Here is a 15,830-nt window from a genome sequence, read left to right as displayed (position 1 = left end):
TAGTCAGGAACTTTCATCCCATAGCCACCAGAGGACATTTCCATCAATATTCAGTACTTTCCTTAATTCATCCTTCAAATGGTCAGTTCAGCATAGCAAGCAGGCAATGAGATCCTCCAATAAAGGCCAAAAGCTATAATGTGTTTTTTAATTAATTTATGGGATGTGGGTACATTGCTGGTTGAGCCAGAATTTATTGCCCATCCCCAATTGCCCTTGCACTGTGCGGCTTGCTAAGCTTTTTCAGAGGGAAGTTAAGAGTCAACCACAGTTGCTGGAATTTTCCAGCCTCGTCCATGGCTGGGATTCTCCAGTCCCTCCTCAGCGAATGGAGTTTTGGCTGAGCACCAAATTCTCCATTCTCGCTGGAAGTAGTAGTGGGGCGAATGAGATCAGAGAATCCAAAGATGTCCAAAGATGTGCGGGTTAGGTTGATTGGCCATGCTAAAAATTGCCCTTAGTGTCCTGAGATGCGTAGGTTAGAGGGATTAGTGGGTAAATATGTAGGGATATGGGGGTAGGGCCTGGGTGGGTTTGTGGTCGGTGCAGACTCGATGGACTGAATGGCCTCTTTCAGTACTGTAGGGTTTCTATGATTTCTATGATCTATGAATCCCGGCCACTGTTGTAGATTAGACATGCAGGCAAGACCAGCTAAGGATCAGATGGGTTTTTTACAACAATTGACAATGATTTCATGGTCATCATTAGATTAATACTGAATTCAAATGTCACCATCTGTCACGGTGGGATTCGAACCCAGATCCCCATAGCATTACCCTGGGTCTCTGGATTATGAGTCCAGTGACAATGCCACTTCACCAATGTCTCTCTCCCCCATGTACTGGTACAAGCATATCCATCCATGGGCTCCAGCTCAGGCTCCTGATTCTTCTTCGAGGCCAAGTGGGCAGTTCCAGGTCCAAATAACAGTCGCCACTTCACTGATTTCTTTACTGTTAAATGGCAGACCTTTCCAAACGCAGAGCGCGTGACCAGGTGATGGCTGCTAACCCTCCAGGGTTGCCCTGGAACCTTCATCAATTGTAGATGAATCTCTAAAATACCACTGCGAGCAAATGCAGGGAAAAGGTCATAGGGGCCTTTAAAAAAAAGTGTATTTTCCTTCATTCTTTGAACACATTTAATGGTTGTAAAATTATTGAAGATTGTCTGAGGCAGTGTGGGGTGGGTCTAGAATCAGTGCTACTGCACCAACATTCAAGATTAATTTGGGTTATCAAATAGTCTGTTCTCTTCATAATTGGTGTACGCAGGCTGGAGGTTGGACCAATGGCTATAATGCAAGGGCAGGAGAAGATATGTCTTTAAACCTCCAGAAAGTTGGGCAACCCTAAGCAACCATGCTTGCTACTTATTGGTTAAAACTGACAAATGGCAAGGCTCTGAGCAGATTAGGGATCTTTGCAGTAAAGACCAGAAAACAGCTTTTAACTGTGTAACTCTTCCCTCCTTCAATTTCTTCCAAAGAGCGATCTGAAATGTCCAATAGTCTGGAATATGCAGTGTTCTTGTGATCTCTGACAACCTCTAGTGGCTGCCCTCAGACAGTGAAAATATCTGTCTTCATACCAATTTCTCAGACAAAGTAACGATGATTTTTAAAAAAATGGTGCCAGTAAGTGCCACAGGAGAAGCTTCCTGTCAAACAAAGCAGAGCTTGTCTGCTCACTCCCTTTAATATCCAATCACGAGTCTCCTTCATCCTTTGCCCTTAAGTTAGACATAGTTGATCCGGGCAAAATGAGAAGACAAGTGAGAATTATTCACTGAAGCTGCAGCTGTAACAGGATGGAGTGGCACCAGCATGGCTGTATGTGTGTGGGGTGCTGCCAGGGTAGAAAACTTTCTAGCAGATCCCCCTGCTGCTCCCTGTGTCGAGCTGCAGATCCCTGATGGAGTGAGGCTTCCACTTTGTCTGACATGGCAGGATTAGTTCTGTTTATGCAAATGACCGTCGCGTATCTACTACCAACCCCACACATTTTCACTAAATGAACCTTGCCTCTGCGTGCCAACTTCTAAAAAGTTGCAGCTCACTCACTCCAAGTTAGATTCAGGGAATGAAACTATTAACACACATCCACATAAAAAAATTCTGACATCTAATGCAATGCAAAGTGTCAACAAGTAATCTCTCCCTCATGAAACAGGCAAAATCCCGAGGAACCCACTTTTGAGTGTCATACTGTGTAAAACTTGCTTTCAACTCAGGTCCTCAAGTGTCCCTGGGTTAGAAAGGAGTGAGTAAGGAAGGAAGGAAGATAGCACCCATTCCTGATCACCATCTAGTGCTATAAAGCAACCACGGGTGTGAGCAAGTGCCCTTGCAACCCTATCGCAGATGGAGATCTGGTACTTCACAAGCTCTCCCAGTAAGGGATGGGGCATCTGGGCTCACAAGAATTGAACACCTTTGGGAAAGAGGGTAACTGGTCTTCACCTTCTCTTTTATGCCTCTCCTGAATTCCGTCCTCAGGAAACTGCTGGCACGCAGTTCAGTAGGTACTAGCTGTAAACCTCTTCCTGGACATCACCCTTAGGCAGGCTCTTTGACCACGTGAAGCATTATAACTGCCCTCAAAGGTGCCTTCACTCAATGTCCTAACACAAACACCCTTTTCCACAGAAAGCAGGAGCAAGAAACTTGGCTCGAGCGGTCAGTCAAGGTTCATAGTTCCATCATCAGCTAACTTAGCAAACAAAGAGATCGATGCTCTGTTTGTTTGAGCTACCCACTGAGTAAATTATTGATGATTCGGATTACTGGCATTATAAAATGTTTTATCATTTCTCCCAAATTGAGAACCTTTCCAATGATTGTACCAATGAGATTGAGTTAATACCCCATCCAACAGATGGGCTGACAGAACGGCACGGTGGCACAGTGGCTAGCACTGCTGCCTCAGAGCACCATGGGCCTGGGTTCGATTCCGGCCTTGGATGACAGTCTGTGTGGAGTTTGCACGTTTGTCCTGTGTCTGCGTGGGTTTTCTCTGGGTGTTCTGGTTTCCTCCCACAGTCCCAAAGATGTGCAGGTTAGGTGGGTTGGCCATGTTAAATTGCTCCTTAGAGTCAAGGGATGTGCAAATGGATTAGCCATGGTAAATAGGTGGGGTGACAAGCATAGGGAGGTGGGCCTGTGTAAAATTCTCTTTCCCAGGCCCAGGTCGGTGTACTCGATGGGCCGAATGGCCTCCTTCTGCACTGTAGCAATTCTATTGGATCTCTCTAAATCTAATCTTGCCAACAGCTCCACCTCATGCTCTTAATCCCTCTCCTACGGAACTTTAGGCAACTTTTCACTGTTTGAAAGACACAGGGTCGTGAAAATTTGAATATTGCTCCAATTTTTCTGGCGAAGCTACCTGCCATTCCGTCACTCTTGACAGTAGAAAACTGGTCATCTGGTAGCCGATCCCCATCTCACCTCTACTTCCCAAACACTCTATCACAGTCTTTTACCGTTCCCCATTATATTGGCTATTGTGGCTCTAAAGTTTCCTCTCTTGTTTCTACTAAATTCAGCATATGTTGCATTGTTACTGTTATTTTTCTCCTCCTACTTATTCGAAGAATCATCACAGGTTCCCTCTTTAAAATCTTCCTCAAATTTCAACATTGTAGAATTTCCTTTCATTTTCCCTCTTCTACAATCGAAAGGCTTTTAAATGCTAAGTATTCCAACTGTTAGTCATTCTTTCCAGAAAGAACAAAGTGAGTCATATTTATACAACACTTTTCACACATTGACGCATCTCAAAGTACCTAAAGGCTAATGAAGTACTTTTACCCATTGTAATTTAGGGACTAATGGCAACAAATGCGAGCAAAGCAAGATGCCAGATTAGTGATTTGGTTACCTGGTTTAGTTTGATATTGGTTGAGGGCTGAATGTTGGCCAGGACTCCTCCAGAATGCCCTTGCTCTTCCATGGCGCCATGATAGTGCCATAGAACATTTGATGTTTACACAAGAATGCAAGCTCCCACCAGGGATGCACTAAAGTGTCGGTCTAGGTTTTGTACTCAAATCTTGGGAATGGAATCTGAACCCATGATGTTCCAATCAAGGAAGAGGGAATGCTATAAAATCACCTTCAATTTTTCCTCCTTTCTACAATTTTCACACTTTGAAAGGTCAATCTTGCCGTCATCACTTCCGATTCACCTCATCTCTTTTACTCCTTTCAACCCTTGGCTACGTCCCTGCCATACCTGCCTCAATTTTTCACCTTAGTTTCCGTACTTTGTTTTTTGATTGAAGGGGAAAATGTTGCAGGTAAAACAAATCCTGAGTACACCCACTTTCTGACAGTATTATTGAGTAGACTTAGACTTCTTATCTCCTGTATCTGGAGACACATCAGGCAGTCAATGCACCTCATTCTCGCCTGTCAAAAACAAACATCAATATGTCACTCTGCTGCTTGTTGGAGATCTCTACTGACAGTCTGGTGCCAGTTCATCTTGGGTTGACCCTTCCTTGTTCTGGGAGCCTACTGCATGATTTGGGGTGGCTTGACCACATTGATGGAAGTCAGGTGACATGGCCAAATCACATGAGCCATCTGGAGCAAGTGATGGATGAAACTGGAGGCTGTTCCGAGTGTCTTCTTACTTCAGGTTAGGGTAGAAAATCCCACTGGTGTCAGCCTAATTACTAATGAGTGGAAAACTGTGCCAATTGTCATCTCTTTCTCCTTACCTGAGGGTAAGGAAAAGCCTCAAACACAACGTCATGCAACATCCATTGACACTGTCTACACTTCCTGCTGCCTCGGAAAAGCAGCCAGCATAATTAAGGACCCCACTCACCGCGGACATACTCTCCTCCATCTTCTTCCGTCGGAAAAAAGATACAAACATCTGAGATCATGTACCAACCAACTCAAGAGCAGATTCTTCCCTGCTGCCATCAGACTTTTGAATGGACCTACCTTGCATTAAGTTGATCTTTCTCTCCACCTTAGCTATGACTGTAACACTACATTCTGCACTCTCTCTCTTCCATCTCTATGCTTTGTCTATATAGTGCGCAGTATACTAATACATGTGACAATAATGAATCAAATCAAATGTGCTAATTCAGACACTGATTTTTGAGCCTGACCAAGCTTAACCCGCATGTCAGATTCTTTACTCTTTATTGCAATTGGAATTTGCAAAGGAAAAGAACCTCCAAGACCATCTCCAGAAGATCAACACTACCACATGTAAGCTTTTTTTATTCATTCGTGGGACATGGGCGTTGATGGCTGGCCAGCATTTATTGTCCATCCGTAGTTGCCCTTGAAACGGAGTAGCTTGCTAGGCCAGAGGGCAGTTGAGAGTCAACCACATTACTGTGGCTCTGGAGTCACACGTAGGCCACATCAGGTAAAGATGGCAGATTTCCCTCCCTAAAGAACATTAGTGAACCAGATGGATTTTTCTGATAATCAACAATGATTTCAGTAGATTCTTAATTCAAGATACTTTGAATTCAAATTTCACTATTTGCCTTGGCAGGAGAACCCAGGTCCTCAGAACAGCTGAGTTTCTAGATTAATAGTCGAGCGATAATACGAGGGCATCGCCTCCCCATTATTCAATGTCTTGGTTTTACCATTCAATTAGATCATCTATCTGAATCTTAATTCTACCTACCCACCTTGGTTCCATAATCCCTGATGGATTTTTGTTTTGGAAAGGATATTAATCACACTTTTTAAAAAAAAGTCATCCCCTAGCCTCAAGAGAGGGAGAGAGCTCCAGATATCCACCACCTTTTCTGTGAAGACATTTTTCCTGAAATCATCCTGAACAGCCAAGTTCTGATATTTAGGTTATGCTCCCTTGTTCTGGCTTTCTGCAGATACAGCATTCAACTATATTTTAGCTAATTATTAGGGGATCTGGGGATGTTTCTAAACTGTGAACAACATTTATCTCTGCCATAACCTTAAACATTCACTCCCTCCACCACTGACGCACTGTGGCAGCAGTGTGCGCCATTGATAAGGTGCATTGTAGAAATTCACTGAAGCTTTTTCCAAGTCCATGACCTCTTTCACCTAGAAGGACAAGGACAGCAGATGCATGGGAACACCATAATCTGTAAGTTCCCCTCCAAGCCACACACCATCCTGACTTGGAACAATCTGGGTGTTCTTTCACTGTCGGTGGGTCAAAACCCTGGAATTCCCTCCCCAATAGTTCTGTGGGTGTACTTACACTACTTGGGACTGCATTGATTCAAGAAGGTGTGCGTTGTCCGTTACAGTGTGTATTGTCCTCTTGTCCTTTCTCAGTCCTTGTTGCTTGGCTTGCTGTTCAACTGGATCTCCAAATGGTGTTGAATGAATAGTTTCACGCAACTCATGCTCTACTTACTCTCTCTTTCTGGACTGAAAACGTAACTGCCCCAATAAGCTAGCCGTGGACTCAAAACCCAGGCACCTGCATCAGAGGATGCTGGCGCCATCACAAATGGTGGGGATGGGGGTCATTCACAGGTGGGTTTCCCTGTACAGACAGCTCAAAACTTCCATCCTGATCCATCTGTCGGCACCTAGCCACTCCTCCAGTTTGCCCCCCCCCCCCCCCCCAGGTCTCACAAAAAGCTCCAGCTTTGGGGATATTAGGTAATGGGTGAGCTCCATGATCAATTGCTATTTCTAGGATCCTAACTGGATGCCAACTCTCACATTTCAAGAGTTCCACTGAAGCCTTTTAGAGATGGGAAGTGCAGGATTCTCCTACAGCCTGGAATATCCTCCTGATTCCTCCTCTATTGCTGAAAGGGGGTGTAAGAGTGAGGGTGTGAAAGCTCCTTTGGAAAGTGGCACGACTATGGGAAACACACTGCTACTGGACACCAAGTCAGTACCACGATATAACCCAATTCCCAAGCAGAAATGGCAACACACACTCTTTAAACAGTAGGGTTGCGGTAACTAGACCCTGCCCTCTAAGCAGAAGTCCAAAGAGCTCTAACGAAACAGTCAGTCAGTGCTATCAATGTACAAATAGTTGATTAGCAGAATGGGGGGTGCTGAAAGATGAAGAAAAGTCATAGGAATGTACTAACCATGATTGTCAAAATACTTTCCTTTGGAGGACGGTTTTGAAAATGCTTTGAAGAACTGAGGGAAAGATAAAACAAAATTGTAATGAAGTGAAACAGATCAGAGGTAGAGATACTTTCCAAAAGTCACAATGACATCTTTAGCTCTACAGTTACACCACAGGCTTGTGAGGAATGTTTCCCAAGCCCTGCCATAAACACAAGAGAATATTTGGAAATTCAGGCCAACTTTCAAAGCTATTGTGACATTCCATTTGAAACATTGCCTTCACTTGCCTTTCATTGCTGCCAGTTGAGGTATATTCCCTGGAATTTCGAAGATTTAGCAGCGATTTGGTTAAACTTTTCAAAATATTAAGGGCAACAGGTATTTTCTGTCCACTGACTATTTTTGCTGGTTGGGGAACCTCAATCTAAGGGACACAGTTTATCTAATAACTAGAGGTGGACCTTGCAGGAGTGAAATTCTGCACGGAAAGGGAGTGTGAATCTTCCAAAATTTCCCAGATTCTGAAAATGTCCCAGCGGATTGAAAATAACGTCCTCAAGAAAGGAGGGAGGCAAAAAGCAGGAAAATGGAGGCTAGTTCGCCTAACATCTGCCATTGGGAAAATGCTTGAATCCATTATTAATCATAGAAATCATAGAAACCCTACAGTACAGAAAGAGGCCATTCGGCCCATCGAGTCTGCACCGACCACAATCCCACCCAGGCCCTACCCCCATATCTCTACCTATTTTACCCACTAATCCCTCTAACCTACGCATCTCAGGACACTAAGGGCAATTTTAGCCTGGCCAATCAACCTAACCCGCACATCTTTGGACTGTGGGAGGAAACCGGAGCACCTGGAGGAAACCCACGCAGACACGAGGAGAATGTGCAAACTCCACACAGACAGTGACCCGAGCCGGGAATCGAACCCAGGTCCCTGGAGCTGTGAAGCAGCAGTGCTAACCACTGTGCTACCGTGCCGCCCTAGGAAGTAGTAGGAGGACATTTAGAAAATTTATAATATGATCACGCAGAGTCAGCAATGGTTTTATGAAAGGGAAGTTGTGTTTATTAAATTGATCAGAGTTCTTTTAGGATGTAACAAGATGGGCGGGTGATGGGGAATGAGTAGATGTAGTGTATTCTAATCTGGTTGTCTAAAGTTTGATATGTACCCACATGAAAGGATATTACACAAGATAGAAGCTCATGTTGCAGGGATGGTGGGGTGGGGAGGTAATAAAGTAGCATGGTTAGAGGATTGGCTAACTGACAGAAAATATAGTCAGATAAAATGGGTAATTTTTAGATTTTCAAACTGTAATAGTTGGGCGCCTCAGTGATCAGTAATGCCGCCTCAAATATTTATTCATGACTTGGATTAAGAGACAGAATGTATTACAACCAAAGTTGCTGATATAAAAATGTGCATGAAAGCAAGTTGTGAGGAGGACACGAAGGGTGAAATCTTACCAGCCGTTCACACCATGTTCCTGCTGCAATGAGGTCGGAGAATTGGTCGCCCAGTCAAATCTCTGTTCATTGCAGCGGGATAGAAAAATCCTGCCGGCATGAGTGGCCATAACACTCCGGCCAAAGAGTCTCAAAGGGATATAAAGAAGTAAGCAAAAATTTGGCAGATGCTTCATGATGTGGGAAAATGAGAGCGTATTCACTGGCAGGAAGAATAGAAAAGCCAACTATAACTTCAATGAAAAGTGACTCCAGAATGCTGTGGTACAGAGGGAACTAGATGTCTTTGTGCATAAAACTCACAACGGTGAGCAAGTGCAACTGTAAAGAATATTGGTGAGACCACACCTAGTGTACTGTGCACAGTTCAGCTCTCCTTACTTGAGAGATATATTTCCTTTGGAGACAGTTCAGAGAAGGCTCATTTGGCTGACTTTTGTGATAAAGAGGCTGCCTTATAATGGATGAATAAGTTAGAACAAAGAACAATACAGCACAGGAACAGGCCCTTCGGCCCTCCAAGCCCGCGCCGCTCCCTGGTCCAAACTAGACCATTCTTTTGTATCCCTCCATTCCCACTCCGGCTGTGTACTCATTTGTGTGTAGAAGAATGAGAGGTGATCTTATGGAAAATGTATTCTGAGTGGGCTTGACAGGGTAGATGCTGAGAGATATTGTGGAGAAATGTAGAACAGGGGGCACGGTTTCAGAATAAGGGGTAACCCACTTAGGATAGAGAAGGGGAGGAATTTCCTCTCATATGGGTGTTTATCTTTGCAATTCATTGGATCACTGAAGCCATTAAACGTGAGATAAACAGATTCTTGAACTATAGCGGAGTCAAATGTTATGGGAACAAGTGGAGTTGAAGCCACAATCAGATCAGCCGTGATCTCATTAATTGGCGAAGCAGGCTTGTGTATGGCTTAGTTCTGCTCCTATTTCTTACGCTCTTATGTTCAAATGTGCTAAAAATTTGGTGTTCTCTTTTCCAAATGAGCTTTGCTCAAGCATTAATTTTAATGCTGAGATTTGTAGCGTGTTAATCGGAGACAGCAGGAAGAGCCAGTTCGCCAATTGAGTTCGGCTCATAACTGTTGTCTCTCCTGTTGTGTTATTGCTCAACAGTGAAACTGGAGTGTCCTTGCCAGAGCAGAAGTCTGGGCAAGTTTATGGAGATCCTGAGCTGCCCAAACCTCAGGCTTGTCTTGCGATATCCTTGGTTGAGTCCAGAGGAATGCAAAGCACACGTTTGACAGCGGCCTGGTTGCAGGAGTTGCCAAATCTATGGTGACATATTTAGACATCAATCCATCCTTGTGCTCACTCCAAATTTTTTGTCAGGATTTATCCCCTTAACCCTTCCGAGGCAGCCACAAGGCAGCGGAGCATGGCTGAGAGTTTGGTCCAAGAGCGCCAGCGTTTGTCCACATGCCAATGGGCCTGCACTCTGCATGCCTTAGGGCCAAACTTCCTCTTAGTTCCTCTAAAGCTTTAGTCTGGAGCCATGAGGCAACCAGTTACCAAGAGGAGGCACAGCTGAGGGCATGCTGATGGAGGAACCGTACATTGGTGGGGAGAGACTTACACCATTTGGCTCTCTTTTTCACACTGCGGCTTGCCAGCAGCGTAGGCTGAGAATGAGAACCTAATGAACACACAAAAACAGAACGCATGCAAACTCTCTTTAATGGACACTAGGTGCATTGACCTGTTGAATAAACAGCCAGTTGCAAACAGAGTTGACAAGCTGAGCTAATCGATCAATAAGGCAGGAAGTAATGAGATGAAACATTAGGGTCTGAATGGGAGCATGTGAATGGTGTGCACTTTTATAAAATTATTGTGTAAAATCCAATTAGTAGGTACTGTAATTGGCAAACCTCAATTTATGCCTAATTGCACAGTTAAAAGCTTCATCAAATTAGGGTTGGCTCCAGTGATCTGAGGTACACCTGACTTTATCCCTGACCTTTCACTGCTAAGTTAATACTCGGTTAAATATTGGCAATGTTCATGTTTTTCCCAACACTAAACTGTGCTGCCAATTTTGAAATCTGCAAATACACATTTCACTGAGAGCAGAGAGGCTCAGTGAAACTCCTGAGCTGCAGCCAAATTCTCATTCCAGCTCAACAGGGGCATTTTGCTGAAGCCGTCCAAACAATTGTTCATTACTCAGCTGGATTTAAGTAACAGAGCAAAGCAGCTGGTATCCAACCCAAAGCCAAGTTATCAATTGTCGGGGGGAAGAGCACAGAAGCACGGTGGGCAGCACGGTGGCACAGTGGTTAGCACTGCGGCACAGTGGTTAGCACTGCTACCTCACAGCCAGGGGCCCAGGTTTGATTCCCGGCTCGGGTCACTGTCTGTGTGGAGTTTGCACATTCTCCCCGTGTCTGCATGGGTTTCCTCCGGGTGCTCTGGTTTCCTCCCACAGTCCGAAAAACATGCTGATAGATGCATTGGCCATGCTAAATAATTCTCCCTCAATGTACTCGAACAGATGCCAGAGTGTGGCGATTGGGGGAATTTCACAGTAACTCTTAAAAGATTAACTGGGCATCATTTAGCAAAGTTAATCATGAGCTATACTTTTGCACCCATAATCCAGCTTCTGCTGAGCAATGATGGCCCGGCACAGTTCTAACAGCCTCTGTGAAATGTAACCTGCTGAACTGGATTGAAGTGCTTGTCCTCAACCAATGAGCTACACTGATCCTCCTGTATGCTGTGTGAAACATGCGTTTGCAGTTTTGAAAACTCTTTCACTGCCACTTTAGCAGGGAGGGATCCCAAGTACAGCCTTGATTTTCTGCTTCTGTGAAGATGACACTCTCCTGCATGCACATTACCTCCCCATTTGAACGAATTCTGATATAGAGGAGCAAGTGTCTAACCCGCACACATACTGGCTCCACCCATCCCAAGCAGCATTTCAGTGCCTGCAGGGTCCCTGAGAAACAAGTTCAATCCATTATGCCTTGTCTCTTTCACTAGACAGAAAGCACTCGGCCACTGCACACAGATGAGGACAGCCCTTGCAGTATCAATCAAAACTGACTGAACTTGTGGTTCAATTCACACTCGGCAGGCTTAGTTCCGGTTTAATGCAGGGTTTACGGGTGAATTTGAAAAATGCCACTTTATTTAAAAGCTCTCTCAGATCCTAGCAGAGCACTTTAACTTCTGGAACTGGACTAAACCTATCCCTTGTGCATTTTCTTGGGAACCAAAGCACCAACACCCCATACCTTCATTGTTGGGTACTTGGACACTTCAAACCTTCGACAGACATCCGCATTCTTCGGGTTTGCACAGTTGACGACAGCCAGGCTCACTGCAGGCTTCCACTCTGAAAAAGGTGATATGGATTAGGCAAGTCCCACAGCAAAATATAAGAGCAAATGGATGTGAATCCTTCCAGTTATACCCTTACTGATGAGTTAAACTCTTGACCATTATTCCAGCACCAGCTCTGACCCGAAGGAAAACTTTATTTATTTAAAGTTTAGTCACAAGTATGGCTTACGTTAACACTGCAATGAAGTTACTGTGAAAATCACCACATTCCGGCACCTGTTCGGGTACAGTGAGGGAGAATTTAGCATGGCCAACTAACCAGCATGCACGCGCGCACACACACACATGCGCATGTACACACGCACACACGCGCCACATCAAGGTCCAGTGCCTAACCTTTTGTTTTCTCTTTTCTTGTCCCATAAGGGACCAGCATGTGCAAAATTTATTCAGATGAAAGTCACTCTTTCCAATCAGTATATGTAGCAGCAAGGGCCATCATAAATGATTATTAAAAGTTCTGTCCCGCCGCTGGGCCCAGGACTAGTGTGCTCTGGAACCCAGCACAACCTATAGTAGATACAAGTCCAGTGGTCTCTGTCTTGTATAATCTACTGATATACTTCAGTTCAAAATATTTCTGTAGCGGGAAGAGCCAGAAGTTGGGACTCTTCTCTTTAATTGCTGTCAGCAGTATTTACTTTCACAGAGTCAGGAATGGAGAGTGTACAGTTATCTGTGGGCAATTCATTCTGCTCAAATCCACAGCATCAATGTGCTGGTGGCTCTGCAAAACAAAACTGCCACTGTGGTCAAATAACTGACCAAAAAGTTTTTTATTTGTTAGTATCGCAAGTAGGCTTACGTTAACACTGCAATTAAGTTACTGTGAAAATCCACTAGTCACCACACTCCGGCGCCTGTTCGGGTACACCGAGGGAGAATTTAGCATGGCCAATACCACCTAACCAGCACGTCTTTCGGACTGTGGGAGGAAACTGGAGCACCCAGAGGAAACCCTCGCAGACATGGGGAGAACGTGCAGACTCTGCACAGTGACCCAAGCTGGTAATCGAGCCCGGGTCCCTGGCGCTGTGAGGCAGCAGTGCTAACAGCTGTGCCACTGTGCCGAAGTGACCAAATCAGTGCCAAGAGGGTGCCTTGTGCCAATGGAACCATATGCCAACATGCAGCCCATGCATTCAGGAGGAGGGGTGAAAAACTATGCAGAAAATTGAAAGGAAAAGGTTGTAGTCATTTTTCTATTCGGTCAATGAATAGGAATGATTATCAATGAATATATAACCATTAACAGAAAGTCAGAATGGAACCTGGGATGAAGACTTAGAGGCCACCAGCTTGGGGGAAGAAATGCAGAGGGTGCAACATAACCATTCAGTTACTTATCAGAACAAGAAGGCAACACAATGGTTGGCGGGGGTTGTGGAGCGGGGGGGGGGGGGGGGGGGGGGGGGCTGTCGGGCGGGGCAGAAGGGTGTGAATAAATCAAATCATGTTACTCCACGGTGTTATCGTTATGGTAACATGGTCAGCACCAAAGCTATGTGTGTATATATGTAATTTAGCCTCCAGTTGCCACGGGAGCAGCAGACATTTTGGTATTTTGGATGCAGGTTATGAGGAAAGATGATTCTTGAACTCCATAAAGAGCAGTTCTTCCAGCACACACCAGGCGTCTTCCTCAAACTGATTCAGCCTCTGTAATAAACTCTGCATGTGTGGCTTTAAAGTACGTCAACACTTTTGGTACTGCGGTGGTCACACAAAGGTCAGAGAGAGAAAGCTTTTATATTGTCAGATAAAAGAAGGGCCCATTAAACTCGGCCTGTGTCTCTAATTCTGTCACCCATCTCTCTTCTTCCACAATTTTTTCTTACTAAAAGGTAAATTTATCTTTCAGTTCTGATGAAAAGAACACACCCGAGAAACATCAACATCCTGCTGGGACTTTCTAGGATGTCTTGTTTATCCTCTGTTGTTAATTATCTCTTCACAGGACATGGGCGTCACTGGCTAGGCCAACATTTGTCACCCATCCCTAATTGCCCTGAAGACACCTTCTTGAACCGCTCAGTCCATGTGATGTGGTTACATCCACAGTGCTGTTAGGAATGAATTTCAGGATTTTCACCCAACAACAGTGAAGGAATAGCAATATATTTCCAAGTCAAGATGGTGTGTGGTTTGGAAGGAAACTTGCAAGTGGTGGCGTTCCTATGCATCTATTGCCCTGGTCCTTCTAGATGGTAGAAGTTACATGTTTCGAAGGAGGTTTGACAAGTTGCTACAGTGGAGATGGTGCACACTGCTGACACTGCATACGGAACTCTACCACCATGCCCACCCAGGATTGGAGCGGGCAAGTGTCCGACAATGGAAATCTCCATTGACCTCGGGGTGGAGGGGGGGGATTTCCGGTCTCACCCAAGTGAGGCCATAAAATCCCACCTTGTGTGTCGATGGAGGGCGGGAACATTTATGTAGATGAATGAGCTGCCAATCAAGATGGCTGTTTTGTCCTGGATCATGTTAAGTTTCTTGAGTGTTTTTGGAGCTGCACTCATCCAGGCAAGTGAAGAGTATTCCATCGCACTCCTAACTTGTGCCTTGCAGATGCTGGACAGGCTTTGGGGAAAGAGAGGAGGGGAGGGGAGTTACTCACCTCAGAATTTCTGACCTTTTAGCTACTTTTGTAGCCACAGTATTTATATGGCTGGTGCAGTTACGTTTCTGGTCAATGGTAATGCCTAGGATTTTGGTGGTGAGGAATTAAGAGGCAATAATACCATTGAATGTCAAGGGGTGATGGTTGGAATCTTTTCTGTTGGACCTGGAGGTGGTTGTTGTGTGGCACTTGTGTGGCGTAAATGTTACTTGCCACAAATCAGACCAAGCCTGAACGTGGTCCATGTCTTGCTGCATGTGGAATGCTGTGTGACATTTGATTTTGCGGATGTTAAGCCATTGATGCCCTTGTCACATGGAAGCACCACACTGCATGCGACAAGGATCTAAATCTAAATATTTAAATGAGCTGGTTCTTGACTGGAAAACACTGGTTAGAAGAAAGGGAATGTTTAATTTTGTTCTTGATCGATCTCAGCAAAATGAAAAAGATCGTGAGCTTAGTCATGAAACTAACTGAGCCAACACATTCGGACAAAATGGCATGTCTAAGGTCCGAGGCACTGTGGCTAAGTAGCCACATACATGTGACAAACTATTGTATAAAATCACACAAATGCACAATTAAGCAGTGGAAGATAGAAGAAATCCTACAGTACAGAAAGAGGCCATTCGGCCCATCGAGTCTGCACCAACCACAATCCCACCCAGGCCCTACCCCCATATCCCTACATATTTATCCACTAATCCCTCTAACCTACTCATCTCAGGACACTAAGGGCAATTTTTAGCATGGCCAATCAACCTAACCCGCACATCTTTGGACTGTGGGAGGAAACCGGAGCACCCGGAGGAAACCCATGCAGACACGAGGAGAATGTGCAAACTCCACACAGACAGTGACCCAAGCCGGGAATCGAACCCAGGTCCCTGGAGCTGTGAAGCAGCAGTGCTAACCACTGTGCTACCGTGCCGCCAGATCAGTCACTGTGTCTCCTCCATCAGTTGTCAATCACTTTTTGTTCTCCGTTAAATGTTTTATGTGGGATCCTATACAATTTACAGCACAGAAAAAGGCCACTTGGCTCAAATGACCAGCACCTGTGTTTGTATTCCATATGAGCCTCCTGTTGCAGTACTTCATCTAGCCCAATCAACATATCCTTCTATTCCTTTCTCCCTCATTTACTTATCTAACTTCACCTGAAATATACCAATGCTATTCCCCTCAATCACTCCACTTGATGATAAATTCCACATTCCCATGACTTTCTGGCTAAAGAGGTTTCTCCTAAATTTGATTTTTTCTTTATTCATTTATGGG

General features: G+C 44.8%; 1 protein-coding gene across 2 annotated transcripts in view; it reads right to left on the bottom strand.

Moving 5' to 3' along the window:
• Positions 1-15,830, bottom strand: part of qsox1 (quiescin Q6 sulfhydryl oxidase 1) — a 114,592-nt gene that overhangs the window by 72,000 nt on the left and 26,762 nt on the right. For both annotated transcript variants that reach the window (XM_078218058.1, XM_078218057.1), the window contains exons 2-3: positions 11,812-11,912; positions 7,093-7,147 (exon numbers count right to left, since the gene is read on the bottom strand). In XM_078218058.1, coding sequence (XP_078074184.1) covers positions 7,093-7,147; positions 11,812-11,912 — 156 coding nt within the window. The remainder of the gene's footprint in view (positions 1-7,092; positions 7,148-11,811; positions 11,913-15,830) is intronic.

Source organism: Mustelus asterias, chromosome 8 (assembly GCF_964213995.1).
Source record: "Mustelus asterias chromosome 8, sMusAst1.hap1.1, whole genome shotgun sequence".
NCBI classification, from domain to species: domain Eukaryota; kingdom Metazoa; phylum Chordata; class Chondrichthyes; order Carcharhiniformes; family Triakidae; genus Mustelus; species Mustelus asterias.
This window is presented reverse-complemented; position numbering and strand designations above follow the sequence as displayed.